General features: G+C 36.2%; 1 protein-coding gene across 1 annotated transcript in view; it reads right to left on the bottom strand.

Annotated features, from left to right (window-relative positions):
- The window catches only part of LOC150078108 (beta-hexosaminidase subunit alpha-like), a 165,183-nt gene extending 151,208 nt beyond the window's left edge, over nt 1–13,975 (bottom strand). The window contains exons 1-2 of the mRNA XM_090385061.1: nt 13,368–13,975; nt 3,182–3,297 (exon numbers count right to left, since the gene is read on the bottom strand). Of these exons, the coding sequence (XP_090241187.1) occupies nt 3,182–3,189 (8 nt within the window). The 5' untranslated portion in view covers nt 3,190–3,297; nt 13,368–13,975. The remainder of the gene's footprint in view (nt 1–3,181; nt 3,298–13,367) is intronic.
- Nucleotides 13,976–20,321: the final 6,346 nt, after the last annotated feature.

Here is a 20,321-nt window from a genome sequence, read left to right on the forward strand (position 1 = left end):
TGATGTTACCAACAGCAAATTCAAAATGGGAAGCATTCAAAGACTTATCTTGGAAGCTACTAGGCTTTACATACAAACTAAGAAATATTGTTCAAGGTTTAGGCCAAAATGGATGTCAGATGAACTAATGAGGCATATGGCAGAGAAGAAAAATGCATGGGATACTTACAAATTAACACATGACACAGAAGCCTATGATAGATACAAGTTGATATGCAACCAAGTTACAAAGGAGGTTAGGCAGGCGAAGGCAGATTACGAGAAATCCTTGGCAAGGGATGCAAAGAAAAACAGCAAAGAGTTCTTTACTTATGTAAACTCTAGAAGGAGGGGATGAATCAGATTGGTCCACTTGATATTGATGGGTCAACTGTTGATGATCCTGCTCAGGTAGCTAACAAACTAAATGAATATTTTGCATCGACATTCACAATGAGGAGTTATTCAGCAAGGGGAATGCCAGAGGTGTATTCAACTCTAGCAGTAAGCTACAGAATCTTGAAATAACTGGGAGTAAAGTGGAGGAGAAACTGTTGAAGATAAACACAAGAAAGGCACCCGGGGTGGATGGGATCTATCCAGTTATATTAAAGGAGGCAGCAAAGGAAGTAAGCAAACCCTTAGCCATAATTATGAGAGCTTCCTTGGACTCAGGGAAGGTACCCATAGACTGGAAATGTGCAAATGTGACCCCAATTCACAAAGGAGAATCAAAGGCTGACACAAGTAATTATAGACCTGTGAGCTTAACTTCTGTTCCAGGAAAATTAATGGAGGCACTGGTTAAAGAAGCACTGCAGGATCATTTAGACAAGACTTCAGTTATAGCTCAGACACAGCATGGTTTTGTTAAGGGGACGTCTTGCCTGACCAACTTGATTGGATACTATGATGCAGTCACAAAAGAACTGGATGCAGGGAATAACTCTGATATTATATACTTGGATCTTAGAAAGGCTTTTGATACTGTTGCACATGGAAGACTGCTACACAAATTGGAGCAGTGTGAAATTGGAAGCAAATTGCTGCTATGGATAAAGGGGTGGTTGAGGGGGAGAAGACAGAGAGTGGTAATCAATGGACACTGCTCGTCGTGGACTAATGTTATTAGTGGAGTCCCTCAGGGCTCAGTGTTGGGTCCATTATTGTTTTCTGTATTTATAAATGATATTGACGATGGTATATCAAGCTTAATGTCCAAGTTTGCAGACGATACAAAGGTTAGCAGGGTTGTCAAGGACACTACTGACACCATGCTGCTGCAACAGGATCTGGAAAGGTTGAGCAGATGGGCTGAGAGGTGGCAAATGAAGTTTAACATTGACAAATGTAAAGTACTACACATGGGAAACAGCAACCCCAGAGCAACGTATCAACTCTGTGGTACTACACTGACAGTGGTAGAGAATGAAAGGGACTTGGGGGTGGTTGTGCAGGCAGATATGAAGTTCTCTGAGCAGTGCAGACGGGCGGCAAGAGTAGCTCATGGAGTATTGTCAATGATATACAGGAATTTTTCCAGCAGGGATAAGGAGGTGATTATTCCATTGTATAAGGCAATGGTCAGGCCACACCTAGAGTACTGTATACAGGTCTGGAGGCCTCATTTCAAGAAGGATGTAGAGCTGCTGGAACGAGTACAGAGAAGGGCAACAAGATTAGTGAATGGAACAAAGGGGTGCTCTTACGAAGAAAGGCTTAAGTTTTACAAATTACAGTGTCTGGAGACTAGGCACCAGCGAGGTGATCTGATAGAGGTGTATAAAGCCTTGAATGATTTAAGCATGCTCAATGCTGATGGGATTCTTCCTCTAGCTCAGAATAATCACCTGAGAGGGCATAAATTCAAATTGAGGAAAGACAGATGTAGGATAGACGTGCGGAAATTTGCCTTTAGCCAGCGGGTGGTTGGTTGGTGGAACAGACTTCCATCCCTTGTGGTGGAGGTTGATAGCCTAAATAAGTTTAAGGCTCAGCTGGACAGGTATTTTGAACGAACAGAGGGGTGAAGTGGAAGTGGGTTTTTTTTTTTTTTTTGGCTGATGCTGCATAAGCTTGCTTTCTTGCATCAAATGCCTCTACTAATGCTAATGCTAACATGTGAAGTAGTAACACCTGGTGATTGAAGGTTTGCATAAAGTACTCAGGATTTTGTGTGCATGTGTATGCGCACGCACTCATTGTGGAATTCAACAATTAGTGTTATTCACAAAGGTATATGATGGTGAGAAGTTGGGATGACAGTTAATTTGGCTGCTCTAAATATGATTTATATATGAAAAACATAGCTGTTAATAAAGAAAGGATGCAATTGTTTAAAAAGTTTTACTTGCTTTCACGCTATAACCTTGTGTATATTTTTACTGGGCACATATAGTATATTTTTATCTTATATTATGTAGTAAATAGTTTTATACACTTGATGTGCAACCTATATTTGTAATGCAGGCAGGCTGGTGTCAGAGAGTAAGAGACTCTGGGCAAGGTCCATGAGCTCATGTTAAAAAAATTAGATCATAGTAGAGGTAATAAAAGCCAATAATTCAATAATAGAGAATATGTCAATACAAAGCCAAAAACAACTGGCAACTATATAAGAGCAAAATAACTTTTGTTACTGAAGAAATGTTGATCAGTGTAGTATCACCACTGATACTAGTTTAATCTACAAAGCTTTTTCTCAAAGGGTTAAAAAATTAAACTGAAATTTAACTTTTATCAAAAAATATAATAATAAGAAGCAAATTTACAAAGTATAACATTTAAAATAAAGTAACTACATTTTTCTAATTATTAATCAACTAAAAATAAATAAATAAAATCAATAGCACTCTGCCTGATCCGACATCATATAAAGAATATTTTGAAAAATCTAAATGGAAATGAAATATTCATATATACGTACTCAAATGCTTTTAATACGCCAAGTTAGTTAATATACTAAAGTTATCTTTATCAAATCTGTACTCTTAGTTGAAAAATAATTAAGTTTATTAACAACCAAATAAAAAGAAAAGAAGCCACTATTAGAGGATATCAGAATTGTATAAATTTCTCAATTTTTATCAGCATAATTTCATATAACAATTGCCTTTCATTTTTTTCTTTATACCATTTTGAATTATAAGAACCATAAGTCATGAAAAATTATCACAATGCTAAACTGCAATGCTATTCCTACCTTTTCATTGTTCTGATGTGAGAGGTGATCAGCAGGTAAAAAGGTAGAACTCCAGCTTAAATAACTGAAACACCACTGATAGTGTTGATTGCCTTATCACATGAATCAGTTCAAAACTGAAAGACAATAAGATTCACTGATAAGATGTAATAAGAAAAACAAGCAATATATTATATTATACTGCTTTTACAAAATTTAATTACCATTTGATATTATAATATCAAATGATAACTTTCTTCTTATAAGGAGAAATATCTTACAGTCTCATAGTGGAATGAAATTATTTATTAATTTTAGTCTTCATTCACTTCAAATATATTAATCTATAATAAACTAAAAATCATATGTACTTCCCTTTTTTTTTTTTTTTTTTTTAAGTACACATACCAGAATTTTATTTATTTTATTTTTTTATAAGATTAACTTCAAATTAAACTAAAATCAGAAAGAGTCAAAAAGGGTGCAACTCTGTAAACTTGTTTGGTTATCCTATTATTTATCCAATACTCTACTTTTCCAAAAAAAAAAAAAATGTTTTTGTACAGATGTTAAAATTTTTGAACATTTTCAATAACACAGTAAGACAAACAACTGCAATCTTCAGTTACATTTCTTACACAAAATCCATTTCTGTTAGTTTAAATGAATGTTTCCATTTCTTTCACAGTGCACAACCTATAAACTTAACTAATGATTAATCTATGCAGTGGAAACATATGATAAAAGTGAGAAGTATTCAGGGATGTAATATCATAGAAGCTACTAGGCTTTTTATACCAATTAAGAGATACTGTTCAAAAGCTAGATCCAAATGGACATCAGCTGTATAGATGACATTCATGGCAGAGGAGACGACCGCATGAGAAGCATATAAATTATCAGTGGGTATAGAAGCCTACAGTAGATATAAACTAGTCTACAATAAAGTTACAAAGGAGGTTAGGCAAGCTAAGCCAGATTGAGGAGTCTCTGGCAAAGAATGGAAAGACAAACAGCAAAGACTTCTTTACTTATGTAAATACTAGAAGGAAGGAGATGAATCTCATTGGTCCGTTAGATATGAATGGTTGAATTGTTGATGAACCTGCTCAGGTTGCTCACAGACTGAATAGGTATTTTGCATCTGCATTCACATAAGGAATTTGTTAAAGATTGGAATGCCAGAGGTGTATCAAATTCTAACAGGAATTTAAAATGATTTTGTGATAACTGAAAATAAAGTGTAAGAAACATTGTTACCTGCTAAGAGGAACCTGGGTTGAATGGGATCTATCCAATTATATTAAGGGAAGCAGCAAAAGAGCTCAGCAAAACTTTAGTCATAATTATGAGAGCATCACCGAATTCAGGAATGTGAGATGTGTGAAAGTATTCCCAATTCACAAAGGGAGATCAATGGGTGACATGAGTAATTACAGACCTGTTAGCTTGACGTCTATTCCAGGACATAATGAAGTTACTGGTTAAAGAAATAATGTAGCACCATCTGCACAGAAATGCATTTATACAGCAGCATTCATTTGTTAAGGGGTGGTCTTGTCTGACCAATTTGACTGGATACTGACATAATGACAAAAGAACTAGAAGCAAAAAAATTATTTTGACATTATATATTTCAGAAAAGCTTTTGCTACTGTTGCACATAAAGCACTATTGTATAAACTGGAAAAGTGTGGCATTAAAAGCAAGTTACTGCTTTGGATAAAGGGATGGTCAAATGGGAAAATACAGTTGTTATCAACGGGCACTACTCTTCTTTGAAAAATGTTATTAGTGGAGTTTCCCAGGGTTCAGTACCGGGCCCATTGTTGTTCTCTGTGTATATGAATGATATTTATGAAGACATTAGGATTGATACCTAAATTTGCAGATGACAAAAAAGCTGACAGGATGATGACAGTAATACGCTACCGCAAAAACATCCAGAAAAATCAGACAGATGGGCTAAGTGGCAATCGAAGTTTAACATTGACAAATGCAAGACACTTCACATGGGTAGCATTAATTCCAGATTACTGCTACCCATATACCCATCCAATTGTGTGGTACCATGCTCAAGATAGTGGAGAATGAAAGACCTAGAGGCAATTGTGCAGTCAGATAGGAAGTTCTCTGAGCAGCCCAGGTAGGTTGTCAGGGCAGACCATCAGGTTTTCTCAAAGATATGTTAGAATTTTGCCAGTAGAGGTAAGGATGTCATTATCCTGTTGTATTAAGACAATGGTTAGGCCATATCTGATGTACTGTTAAAGGATGTATTGTGGAAGAATGTGGATCTGTTGGAACAGATGCAAATAAAAGCAACAATATTAGTGAGGGGAACAAAAAGGTGCTCTTAGCAAGAAAGGCTCCATTCTGTAAACTGCAGTGTCTGGAGACTAGACACCTGCAAGGAGATCTGACTGAGATGCTTAAGGCTCTGAATGGATTGAGTAAGCTCAATGCCAATGGAATCCTTCCTCTTGCTCAGGTTATGCATATGAGGGTTTGTTTGTTATTTATTTTTTAGGAGCATTAGCAACTAAGGCCATATTGCTCCGGGGATATGCGGTGGTCATTCCCTGACCTTTCCGCATCCTCCGTATTTGGTGGTCATGGGCTCAAACCCCGGTCTAATCAAGAAGCATGTGCTACGCACTGCTGCTCCTGCTCACCTGGCTACGGAGGCGCCGCATATTAGGGAGCTAAGTTCAAATTGAGGATAGTTGCAGGACAGATGTGCAGAAACTTGTCTTCAGCCAGTGGGTAGTTGATTGTGGGAACAAAATTGCATCTGGTGTTATAGGAGTGAGCAGTTTGAATAAATTCAAGGAAGAAGTAGACTAACTGTTTGAGGAGATATACAAAGTTCTTGATTTTTTTTTCGCACTGAAATGAAAAGAATTTTTTTTTCACAATATAGGCAATTAGTTATAGCACTATTTTTGGAAAATGCAAATGGCTGTCAGAAAGAGACAGGGCTTTTAGTTATTGATATAAAGCAGAATTTAATATTAATTAAACATTGTTGTGCAAACAAACAAAAAATGCAGAATCAATTAAACCTAATAGTGAGGGGAACAAAAGTGTATGTGTATGTATGTGTTGAGTGGTATCTTTCAAATCTAAATATTGAAGTTTGCCAGCTTCATGATAAATGACAGCATCTCAAACAGTTGTGTCTAGCTTGTGACACTGAAGTAGCTCGGTGTTATCCGATGGTTGATGCTTGTGCAGCAACTTCAATTGTTTCACTCTAGAGCCTCCATTTTTCGAATGGTTGTTGTCCAGCCATTGAAGTGGTTTTCTGATTTACATTTTGCTTTCCAACAAGTGTTCTAAAGTACAGCAGAAGGGGTTTTATTTTCAAAAAAAATTGTTAGAAATCCACATTTTAACATAAAAGAAATGGATTTTTCACAGATGTGTTCACAATAGAGTGAAAATAAAGGTGGCATCAAAAAGAGAACAATTTTGAATTATTTCTTGCTGATTCAAAATTGTGTCACTTTGACTGTGTTGTATAGCATTAGAGATATAACAATTCTCTGCATGACTAATTATGGGTTAAGTATTCTTCCAGTCAATGATGGAAAACTCAGAACAAACAAATGGGCTATAATCCAACAATCTCCATAAGAGTGGCAGATTTCCAACATCCTTCTATTCAGACTACCTTCAGGTCTTAAGTATTAGCATAGTTACAATCTAGTTTGATGCTTAGTAACCAGACACCATATCAATTAAAGCTGTATTCTCAAAGTGGAAAAAATGTTGTGTCTCATATCTCAAATGATATTAGATAGAGGAGGAGGAGGAGAGAAAAGATGAAAAGGAATGAAAAGAAATGCTGGAATTCACAATAAAGTCAAAACATGGATAGATCACTTCAACCATCTACAAAGTGATTTTCACTTTGTGGGGGCCTAAAGTGAAATGTTTAAAATGAAGTGAATAAACAACTATATTTCCATTCTTTTTAAATGAGTTTCTTCATAATCCTTAAACTGAAGTGAAAGTTAATAATAAATTTATTATTTCCTTCCAACCTTCATCCCACCTATAACATTAGAGTACTGCTAATTCACCAACTTTATGCCAGGATTATAAATTAAAACTAAATGGATTATAAATTAAAATTTTAAAACAAAATGGTGCGATGTCTTGATTTCCTTTATGAAATCCACAAAAATTTCTGTTAATCTAATAAAATTAAAGCCAAATCAAAATGTGAAAAGTCAAAATAAATACTCCTCAAATTTTCCAGAAAAAAATTTTGCTTTTATTTATATGACGTTATTCTCACTAAAAATACTTCACAATTTTCATCTTTTAAAATAGATTTTTTTTTTTTTATAACTAAACTAACATAATGCTAAAAATAAATATTGGGACCAAAAACAAAAATTCATTGTTATAATCTTTCCTGTATGTATGTTTTAGCTTCCCATAATAAATTACCATTAAGCAAAAACATGTGATGTCTTATCAAAAAAATTACAGACTAAAGGGGGGAGGAGACAGAGAAAGAAAATGCCTTGATTATAGTGTAAATGATAAAACCCTACAAATTATGAAACAAGGCAAAACTGCAATCTTCCAAAATTATCAAATGTTGATAACTTTCGACCTACTAGTGAAACAACAAATCAGAGAGATAATCGCAGCTATTTCCAAATGAAGAGTAAAGGTACTTGACAGATAACATACAGGTAATAAGTTAAATTTCCACTGTGGTTTCCAATAAGTATTTATGTATACAGTTAAATATTAAAGTGATTCATGGTTGTTCACTTTCAGTACAACTTTATTTTCAACTTAAATTTTTCTCTTTCTTTTCAATTTCCATATCTTGACTCTTCCTTACTCTAGATTTTGCTATAATTTATAAGTAATGATGTCACATGCATATTAACATTAGCACAAACAGAAACACATCAGACTTTAATAAAAAAAAAAAAAAAAAACACAAATAAGTAATTAAGTAACTGTCACGAACAAGACATCATGTCATTTGTTTTACCTTTGTCCAATGTGTTATATACAACAGAAAGGGATCAGTAAAAATAAAATCCAAAATGATCAAGACAGTAATCAGATCCACACTATTATGTACAGCACAAATAGTACCAAAGGAGGAAAGACAAGGCTGCTAGTCACAAAAGGCCCTTTAGTATTTGTTGCACAGACCGCATTAGCATTAGTAGAGGCATTTGATGCAAGAAAGCAAGCTTATACAGCATCAGCCAAAAAAAAAAAATAATAAAATAAAATAAAATAAATAAATGAAAAATAACCACTTCCACTTCACCCCTCTGTTCATTCGAAATACCTGTCCAGCTGAGCCTTAAACTTATTTAGGCTGTCAACTTCCACGACAAGGGATGGAAGTCTGTTCCACCAACCAACCACCCGCTGGCTAAAGGCAAATTTCCGCACGTCTATCCTACATCTGTCTTTCCTCAATTTGAATTTATGCCCTCTCAGGTGATTATTCTGAGCAAGAGGAAGAATCCCATCAGCACTGAGCATGCTCAAACCATTCAAGGCTTTATACACCTCTATCAGATCACCACGCTGGTGCCTAGTCTCCAGACACTGTAATTTGCAAAACTTAAGCCTTTCTTCGTAAGAGCACCCCTTTGTTCCATTCACTAATCTTGTTGCCCTTCTCTGTACTCGTTCCAGCAGCTCTATATCCTTCTTGAAATGAGGCCTTCAGGCCTGTATACTGTACTCTAGGTGTGGCCTGACCATTGCCTTATACAAGGGAATAATCACCTCCTTATCCCTGCTAGAAAAATTCCTCTTTATCATTGACAATACACCATGAGCTACTCTTGCAGCCCGTCTGCATTGTTCAGAGAACTTCATATGTGCCTGCACAACAATTGCCAGGTCCTTTTCATTCTCTACCACTGTCAGTGTAGTACCACAGAGTTGATACGTTGCTCTGGGGTTGCTGTTTCCCATATGTAGTACTTTACATTTGTCAATGTTAAACTTCATTTGCCACCTCTCAGCCCATCTGCTCAACCTTTCCAGATCCTGTTGCAGCAGCATAGTGTCAGTAGTGTCCTTGACAACCCTGCCAACCTTCGTATCGTCTGCAAACTTGGACATTAAGCTTGATATACCATCATCAGTATCATTTATAAATACAGAAAACAATAATGGACCCAATACTGAACCCTGAGGGACTCCACTAATAACGTTAGTCCACGACGAGCAGTGTCCATTGATTACCACTCTCTGTCTTCTCCCCCTCAACCACCCCTTTATCCATAGCAGCAATTTGCCTCCAATGCCACACTGCTCCAATTTGTGCAGCAGTCTTCCATGTGCAACAGTATCAAAAGCCTTTCTAAGATCCAAGTATATAATATCAAAGTTATTCCCTGCATCCAGCTCTTTTGTGACTGCATCATAGTATCCAATCAAATTGGTCAGGCAAGACTTCCCCTTAACAAAACCATGCTGTGTCCGAGCTATAACTGAAGTCTTGTCTAGATGATCCTGTAGTGCTTCTTTAACCAGTGCCTCCATTAATTTTCTGGGAATAGAAGTTAAACTCACAGGTCTATAATTACTTGTTTCAGCCTTTGATCCTCCTTTGTGAATTGGGGTTACATTTGCACATCTCCAGTCCATGGGTACCTCCCCTGAGTCCAAGGAAGCTCTCATAATTATGGCTAAGGGTTTGCTTACTTCCTTTGCTGCCTCCTTTAATAAAACTGGATAGATCCCATCCACCCCAGGTGCCTTTCTTGTGTTTATCTTCAACAATTTCTCCTCCACTTTACTCTCAGTTATTACAAGATTCTCTAGCTTACTGCCAGAATTGAATACACCTCTGGCATTCCCCTCGCTGAATAACTCCTCATGTGTGAATGTCGATGCAAAATATTCATTTAGTTTGTTAGCTACCTGAGCAGGATCATCAACAGTAGAACCATCGATATCAAGTGGACCAATCTGATTCATTCCCTTCCTTCTAGAGTTTACACAAGTAAAGAACTCTTTGCTGTTTTTCTTTGCATCCCTTGCCAAAGATTTCTCGTAATCTGCCTTCGCCTGCCTAACCTCCTTTGTAACTTGGTTACAGATCAACTTGTATCTATCATAGGCTTCTGTGTCACATGTTAATTTGTATGTATCCCATGCATTTTTCTTCTCTGCCATATGTCTCATTAGTTCATCTGACATCCATTTATGCCTAAACCTTGAACAATATTTCTTAGTTGGTATGTAAAGCCTAGTAGCTTCCAAGATAAGTTCTTTGAATGCTTCCCATTTTGAATTTGCTGTTGGTAACATCATCAGTTGGTCCCACTGTATAGAATTTAAATACTGTCTCAGTCCATCGTAGTTGCCTTTACGAAAGCAATAACCCTTCCCTTTACCCCTAATGGTGGTTACCTCTTTGAGTAAATCCCACTTCAGCACACTGTGATCACTGCCACCTAGTGGCTCATTTATCTGCAGATTCTGCAAATATTTTTTTTACTTATACAAGTTAATAGCATTAAACCTATATGAAAATAATAGCAAATATACTGGCTGCCAAAAAAGTTACAATGAAGCTGTTAATTACTCCAACCACTGTGGCCACTTTTATCAGAGTATAAAAGAATTTTATTTATCATTACTTTTTAAGTGATACTTAAATCCCAATTTTTATAAAATTATAATAAAATTCAAAATTACATGAATCTTCATAAGTATTACTAGCCAGATTGTGTATTTATGTGCAAAAGCCAATACTTGAAAATATTTTTTATACTTCTTTTAGAAATGCCACACTATGTATATATACTAATACAGTCTGTGGACTCCAAAAAGGTCTAGTATACCTCACAAGCATTTGTGAGTCTAGTCAACTTGTAACCTTCCAAACAGTTATGCTACAATCTACAGAAAGAGAAAACCTAATCAGACACATTCTGTACCAGGTTAGGTTATAAATGAGTGGCCTGTTCAGTGCACACTTCATTAAATTACTTTAGTTTACCATATTTCAGGTAAGCATTTATTGAATTTTATTTAAAAAAAAACACAGCTTTCACTATTTTGGACACAAATGTAAACTTTGCATATGTAAAAGGGAATGTCTTCACTTTAGCAAATTAAAAGAGAAAACAATAAATAAAAACTATTAAGATAAAAATGTGTAGAATTGCCCAACTATGGCAGTGAAGGGGTATCTGCCTACTTTCTAAAATAATCTGAATTTTATCCCTACATTCTGGCAAGCTAATGCCAATGGATGAACTGTGGGAAATGACTAAGAAGTTGTCTACTGCCCTGCAAGCAAAAAACTTTAACTTACACAACTAACAGATTAAGTTTTTTTTTTTTTCATATATACTTTCCATGAAGGGTTAAGGTCCAGCCAATGTTAAAGCTAATTGGCTAGGGCACCTCTTGGTGATGTTTCCATTTAAGTGTGGTGCACCTAGAGCTAGATCTGTTCATATGAACACCTTTTTTAAGTTTGCAGCATTTATATCCTTAATATCTACTGCCAAAAACATTCACTTAGCAACTATGTTTATTATTCTCTAAATATTCTGTCTGACACACTTTCTGCTTTTTAGACCTGATAACAACTCTACACATGAATCAATATTATACTAATGGTTATAATGATTATTTATGGGCCACAAGTTAGTGCAATGCATCAGTTCTGTATGTAGTAAATCACCAAAACTGGTGAAATGGCATCATTTTCATTACAATTCATATTGTGAATACCTCCACAAGTTGTTTGTCATGCACTACTTCTATTCTAATAAGTATTGCTTCCTCTTTAGAACAAAAGACTACTGATACTCATTCTTGGTGGATACCACCACCCAGGTAGCTGTTTCAGGGTTATTTAGCCCTTCATCAGTAGGTACCTGGTGGTATAATAACTGACAACCCAGTTATGAAGGTAACTCCCCAATATGAAAGATTCCAAACTGTATACAATAGTTAAAGACTAAAATAAAATTTAGGGCTTAAGCCTCAGACCACTGAATTTACTAAATATACATGTTAGTCCAATGCATCAGTTCTGCACATTCTTTTTGATTATTTATGGTTCTAAACAGTTTTCCTTGATCCATGCTTTTTTTATTCTCCAGATGCAAGTAACTTTTACACATGACAAGCATCAAGATTATTCAGCTTACAGCTGCTCCAGTTCTTTAAAATCAAAGTACAGTATCAAACCAGATTTGGTACCATCTTCTAACTGATACACCATGGGAAATATCATCAATCTACCTAGCTAATCATTTCAACTGATCTGCATTTTTTTTTTTTTTTTTTTAGTATAGTGAGACATCCATTAATCAAACAAACAATCATGCAGCTCAAATTGTTAGAAGCATGATATCAAATTGTGAAATTGTTAGAAGCAACTCTAAAACCAAATCCTAATTTTTATTGCCTCAAACTGTTGCTTCCATGCTCCATATTCAGTTGCTAAACTTTTATCGTTAACACCTCCCTTTCATTTTAAATCATTGAAGGATAACCTATTAATAATACCTCACTTCAATTTTACTGTTGACAAGATCTACATTTTTACATATAAAAACTTTGCACAAAATTGTTGTATTTCTGGACAGGAACTTCCTAGCTACAGTACTGGAAGACTCCCTTAATGAAAAATTACTTCACTTCAAATCAGCATATAATAAACTTGCCTTGTCAAAATAATTTAACGGATGTAAAATAATCAATACATGTTGACTGCGCTATCAGCATTGTCTGTGGCTATCAGTTCAATCGAACATATTCCCTGATTGCTTGAATATTCGATCGACGTTTAGATATTGGATACACACTAAGCTAATATCTCATTTTAGTTTAAAATTATAGAAAGATATTATATAAATATATTATGATGACATATTCCAAACTGTATAGTTTGGAATATGTCATTATAATATATTTATATAATATCTTTCTATCATCAGCAACTCAAAATTTGTAAAATAATAAGAGGTAAACTCCTCTTTATTATTTTACAAATATTAATATCAACGTAGAACGTATTGAATATTACAGCTCTGATTCATACTATATGATGACATATATATCCTTCCGTTTTACATCATTTGGTAACTGAACAGAATCACTGCTTAACAGGTATTTAAACTTAATCATTTTTTTTTCTAAATATGAAAAGTAATCAAGTAAAACGTGCAGCTTACACCGATTGCAGAAAATACTTTTTCTTCTTGCATAACTTTGAAAATAACTATCAAAAACAAAAGCTACCTACTCATACAGTTCAATTATTTACAATTTATTTCTACTACGTAGGAAATACCACACCAGCAACTGAAAACAATTTTTATGCTTCGATTTGGACTCTGACCTCTTGGTTCAAAACAAGATATCTCTTTCGCTTAGAGTGAAGCAAGAACAACCACCGATAAAATCCCCATGCTGAAAATTTGTGCGTTAAGGGATGTAACCGGTTTTATCGGCAAACAAAAGCACGTGGTTTTGAAGGCAACCTGCAGCTAACACTCAATTTTATTATTTTGAAGTAGAGAACTCCCTACTTAGGGTAAAAGCATGAAGACCGAAGCATAAAAAAAAAAAAAAAGACAGGAAAACAATCCATAAAGTTATCATTTAACCCGACATGTGAGGGTTTTTTCCACACGGAAGATTTTCTAACCGCCATAACTTTCACCTGTGCAGGTGAACTTCAATAGAAATTTTAAATATTGCGACATGGCAGCTTCCGCCACAGAGAAGGAAGATATGTTATTACTCTGTGCCATGCACCAGCAAGGACATTGTGAAATCGGACTCGTAAGACTGTCACAAAAAAAAAAGCATGGTCGACTGTCTGCGCTGGTTTATTTACTACAAGCACAATTACAGTGAAATTGCCTGGCGGTGGTGGCTGTACAAGCTGAAAACGTTTTTGTTTTTTTAATTTAAGGCGCTAACGATTTATAGAATATTTCGTTTCCCTCTGGTACGATTCCGTATTTTTTTTCTTTTTTTAAGAGTTGATCGAAAAATTAATATTAATATATGTTACTCTTTATTGCTACCAGGGGCGTTCAATAAATTATCTAACTAAGGTACTTCCTATATGTAGTTATATTTCAATGATTCATCATGTTCCTACATAGCTCAACTTGAATCATACTAATTTTAATCCCACTATTTTTTAGGTTTGCTGCTGTAACAGAAAGAAGATACCTGCATCAAATTATGGATTTGTTAAAATTGGAGCCTCGTTTAATCATCTAGTTCCTCGCCAAAGAAGGAAATGGGCCAAAGGCCATTCATGAAAGGATGGCAACAGTGCACCTTCAGAGTACAGAGTGAAATTTTGGTCAAAACAATTCAAATGAGGTAGAGAGTCCAACGAAGATAATCCACGTCCAGGAAGGCTTCTGACAGCGACCACTCCAGAAATGTGCCAAGACGTAGAAACCCTTGTGCTGAATGACAGACGTTTAAAGGTGTCCCAAATCACTAGGGAATGTGACATATCTGAGGAAACAGTTATAACCATCCTCCATGAATATTTGGATATATGACTAAGGCAGATTTACCGTGAAGCTAATGAAGCTTAAGTTTCAGGGCCCTCTCTTTCTTGGTGATTATTATTATTATTATTATTAGCTATATGGTGCAAGGAAGCCTGAGGCTTATGCTGCACCAGCCAAAAAAAAAAAAAAAAAAACTCCCGAGTTACCATGAGAGAGAGAGAGTGGTAGAAAGGAATCACCAAGAAAGAGAAGAATGATGATATCCAGCTCAGGACCCTGATTCCCTTCTACTTCTGACTCTCTCTCAGGGTAATTCAGAAATTTTTTTTTTTTCTGGTGCAATATAAGCCTCAGGCTTCCTTGCACCATATGACTAATAATAATAATTTAAGTGATGTTTTGGGGAAACAGAAAATAGAAAAGGTTACAAATTTTGAATATTACAATTACATTTAGAATTATCAAATATTTTACAATTACCAAATATTTTATAATTTCAATTATAATTACCAATATTACGAAGGGGTCCTCTTACCTAGAAAGGCCTAACTTCTTCAAATTGCAGTACCTGGAGACTAGGCACCTGTGAGGTGATCTGATTGAGTTGTATGAAGGCCTTGAATGGGTTGAGCACACTGAATTCCAATGGGATAAATATTAATTGCTGGAACAAACTTCCATCTGTCATTGTGGAAGTTGATAGCTTAAATAAATTCAAGGAGGAACTGGACAAACTTTTAGAGGGAATGGATGTGTGAAATTGGTTTTTTTTGGCTGATGCTACATACCTCATAAGCTTATGTAGCAACTAACTTGTGATCTACAAGTTAGTATCCAGCTTTTTCCATTATCAAAGCATTATGGTGAAGAAAACCCCATCAGATGGTCAAGAGATATGCTACAAGAGGCTGCCCTTAGGGGCATTCTGGGTCTATTCTGGCCCACTGTGTTGGAATGCAGTATTTGATAAGTGGCTGCAAAAAGAAAACCAGGACACCCTCAAGGTAGCTTCTGCTGACGATCTGGCAATCATCATTTATGGGGACTCCAGGTGACACCTGGAGAACATTTCATTTCAAATGCCATTTTGGAGGATCTTGCCAGCTGGTGTAACACTAACAACCTCCAAATTTCAACTGAAAAGACCAGACAAATGCTGATAAAAGGATCTATAAAAACACTTAAACCTCCAAAAATAACCTCCTTCTTACATCATTGCAACTACGTAAAAAACAAAGTCCAACTTTTCTGGGAAAATAATAAAGGTGACTTGCAAAGGCTGGGGTCTGAAAAGTAGAACACTGAAATTGTACTATGCTTATGTCCTTCTCCCCATTATCACCTACAGGGCAGGTGTATGGGGATACAGAATTGAAACACAAGCATTACAAAAACGGCTAACCCAAGCTTAACATAATATTTTCCTTACCATCTCAAGAGCTTGCAGAACATTCTCCACCCCACCCTGCAAGTTATCTGTGGGAAACTTCCCATTGAATATGAGATCACCTATTGTCACCTGAAATACCACTCAGGAAAGGATTACAGGGGGAAATGTATGGAATAACTCTATGCCTTCTAAAGCCAATACAAGAAGAAAAGAAAAGGATCAGACAAGAACTTATGACTCACTGGCAGCAGGACTGGAATACAAACTGCCTTGGAAGAGTAGCCTACAGTTCTATACCAATAGTTACAGAATACTCGAAGGAACAACTAGAATGTTCAGTCCAGGGCTTGAAGCAACATTTCTTCTCACAGGACATGGCAGCTTAAATGATAAGCTCTTTCATTTCAGCTTGCCACCAACATCATACTGTCACTGCAGAAACAGAGAAACCTTGGCACACATACTTTATGAATGCCTATATCACACTGATCTTAGAGCAGCAGTGTAAATTCAGACTGGAAATACTAACTGCCAAGAATCTCCTAACCTTGCTACCAAACAAAAATTTATGGCCTTCTCCACATTTGAAAACAAAGCTTTCCAAACAACCCCAGGGGCTCACATCTGGTGAGTATGGGTTTGGCACACCCAGGGTCCTGAGCTGGATATCATCATTCTTCTCTTTCTTGGTGATTCCCTTTTGACTCTCTCTCTTAGGGTAACTCGGGAATTTTTTTTTTTTGGCTGGTGCAGCATAAGCCTCAGGTTTCCTTGTACCATATAGCTAACAATAATAATAATAATAAATGCACAACACCTGGAATATCTATCATAAGCCCTAAATTCTAGATGTTCATGACCTAAAAACACTACAAGATCACATTTAAGAGACCTTTCCTTCATCCAATTCCTCATCAAACTACAGACAATAGTCACTCCAAGATTATTTTTCAAAGCATGTAACACCCAACCTATGTGTGACTCAGGAACTGGACAGATGCAGACCCCAATACTAGTTGGGACTCTTGTAACTTGTCATTGCCAAGCTAAAATCTTGTTGGGTCCTGTTGGAGTGGAATCTTCTCTGGTCTCTTGACTCCCCCATCCCTTCTGGAGGGGCTGGTGAACAATCTTATGCTGGGATTTGCCTAGTGAAGAATTGTGCTGGAACGTGAGTTTTGCTCACCCCGTCTGCATTAGGTTTATTATTATTATTATTGGCCATATGGTGCAAGGAAGCCTCAGGCTTGTGCTGCACCAGCCAAAAAAAAATTCCCGAGTTACCCTGAGAGAGAGAGAGAGAGAAGTAGAAAGGAATCACCAAGAAAGAGAAGAATGATGATATCCAGCTCGGGGCCTTGGGTGTGCCAAGCCCATACTCACCAGATGTGAGCCCCTGGGGATGTTCTTCTGACTCATCAGATTTGTTGCCCCCTTGAGGGGTGGAAGTTTGCAAACCTAGTCCTGGGTAAGAAGTTCTTTGCTTGATGATTGTCATCAGAATTGTTGACCTCCTCCCCTATGTGGGGTAGGAATTGGACTTCACTGTCCATCTGCACTTTTCACTTTTTCTACTCTTCTATCTTCTAAATTTCATTGGAGTACCTTTTACTCCAACTATTTTATTCCAGCACATAACCACACCTAAACCCAATTCTTCACCACAATCCTTCCTCTCACTTTTGGGCACTGCTGTAACTAGTTACAACAGGGTCTGAAAAAATCAAAAGTTGACTTCTGCAGGAAAGGTTATGGTCATCTCTTTTTTTGACATTCAAGGAATGGTTTACCAGCATATTGTGCCACATTATACAACTGTTATTATTATTATTAGCCATATGGTGCAAGGAAGCCTGAGGCTTATGCTGCACCAGCCAAAAAAAATTCTGAATTACCCCGAGTGAAAGAGAGAGAAAACAAGAGTCAGAAGTAAAAGGGAATCGCCAAGAAAGAGAAGAATGATGATATCCAGCTCAGGACCCTGGGTGTGCCAAGCCCATACTCACCAGATGAGAGCCCCTGGAGACCTTACTACAGAACTGCACTGCACACTTTATGGAATTGCATTCATCGCGAATGACCACAACTGCACACAGGTGGGTGGATGCTGCATCATGACAATGCAAGATCTCACATTGCTTGTACTGTCATTGAGTACTTAGCCAGCATTAATGCCAAATGTGTTCCTCATTTTCCTTACAGCCCTGACCTTGCATCCTGCAATTTTTTTATTTCCAAAGTTAAAAGAGCTGTGAGAAAAACGTTTTCAGTCATCAGATGTAAAGACATCACAGACAATTCTCAAATATATCAAAAATGGCATCCTCCATGTTTTTGCTTCTTCAAAAACATTGGAGTAAATGCATTTCATCAAATAGGGATTACTCTAAAAGGACCATCAAAATATGGATGATTAATAAAGATGTTGTGAAAAAAAATTTTTGATCATTCTTTATTGAACAGCCTTTGTACAGGGTATCCCAAAAGTCACTGCATATTTTGATCAAACAGTGTGATTTTCAAATAAATTTCATTACGAGAAGTATATTTATTCTTTTTTACATAAAACATAAGTTTTTGTAATGTGTTAGAGATGTTATTATAATTTTTATTAATTTTTAAATGTTTTATTTTCAGACCCATAATTCATGATGACTGTTCAAGAGCAAATTTTTGTTGCAACATCCTGCATCAAAGGAAATTAGAGAAAGGTTTTCAAGGAGGTTTCATAGTCCCAGTCCTACAGACAATGCGATTCATGCACTGGTGAATAAGTTTAAAAGAACTGGGTCTGTGCGTGACGAGGAGAGATGTGGATACCCAAGGACAGCATGTGAAAGCATTGAATCAATTCAAGAAATGTTTGAAGAGGACCAAAAATTATCAGTTAGGGAGGGATCTCAAACCTACCGAAGACATCAGTTCACAGAATTTTGCATTCGATACTGATGAAAAAGCCCTATCACATCCAACTGTTGCATGACCAGCAATTTGTGCAAAACTTGTCGATCAAATACAAAATAACAGTTTAATGGCCCACACTATGCAATCTCCTTGTAAATCTTTTCCTAATTTCACAAAACTTCGTTCCTTTGATGTGGGATGTTACAACAAAAATTCTCTTTGAACATTCATCATGAATTATGGGTCGAAAAAGAAAACATTAAAAAATTAATAAAAATTATAATAACTTCTCTAACACATTACAAATACTTATGTTTTAAGGAAAAAAAATAATAAATATACTTGTCGTAATGAAATTTATTTTAAAATCAGCTTCACCAAAATATGCAGTGACTTTTGGGGCACACTGTATATATGTTGTCTATATATATGGGTTGTCTAGTGTACTTACATATATTTTTTTTCTAATGTGTCTATTTATTCATAAATTTTTTTAGAAATCTTCAAATAGGTGTGTATATCTTATCCGTTTCCAAGCAATTGTAAGACAGTTTTTATAACAGATGACTGAATGAAAATAGCTTTGAAAATTGGAATTAAAAACTCATACATCCTGTCAGTTGTCTGAAATTGAATATATTCTTTGGAATTCTGATGAAACTGAATCATTTGATAAATGGATGTAGAGGATTCTACTGCATCCAAAAAAAGTAATATGCTTATTTATTTATTTTTTATTATAATTCCAATTTGATTTTTGGCACTGATTTCACTCTAATACAAAGGGTACTAGGAAAGTTTTGCAATACAGCTTTGTTTATTTAATTTTTTCAAAGTAATTTCCTCTACATTCAATACACCTCTCCATCCTCCGAAACCAATCTTTAAACCAGTTCTGTCAAGTTTCACTAGGGAGTAAAGCACACTCGTTGTCCCAAGCCCGTAGAAGGTCCTCAACACTGAAAACCGCCTCCCTTTTAGCTTCATTTTCACATGCGGGAACAGTGCAAAGTCGCAGGGAGCAAGGTCTGGACTGTAGGGAGGGTGCTCGAGAAGTTTCAGTCCTGTCGTGGTCAGATATTCGGTGCAGGCTTTGGCGCGGTGAGCTGCAGCATTATCGTGATGGAGGTACCAGGTGTCCATTCTTGACTTTGGCCGCAGGTTCTTCATAGATCCAATGACTTTAGGCAGGCATTGTTCAGTATACCACTTAGCTGTGACTGTCTTCTGCGTGTCCAAAACGACACGTTCCACAATTCCACTCGATTTGAAAAATACAGCTATCATTTTCTTCTTTACAGATCGGGATTTTCTGACAATTACGGGTGTGTCGTCATCATCAAAGACCCAAACT

Source organism: Mastigoproctus giganteus, chromosome 11 (assembly GCF_048544385.1).
Source record: "Mastigoproctus giganteus isolate SK-2022 chromosome 11, ASM4854438v1, whole genome shotgun sequence".
NCBI classification, from domain to species: Eukaryota; Metazoa; Arthropoda; class Arachnida; order Uropygi; family Thelyphonidae; genus Mastigoproctus; species Mastigoproctus giganteus.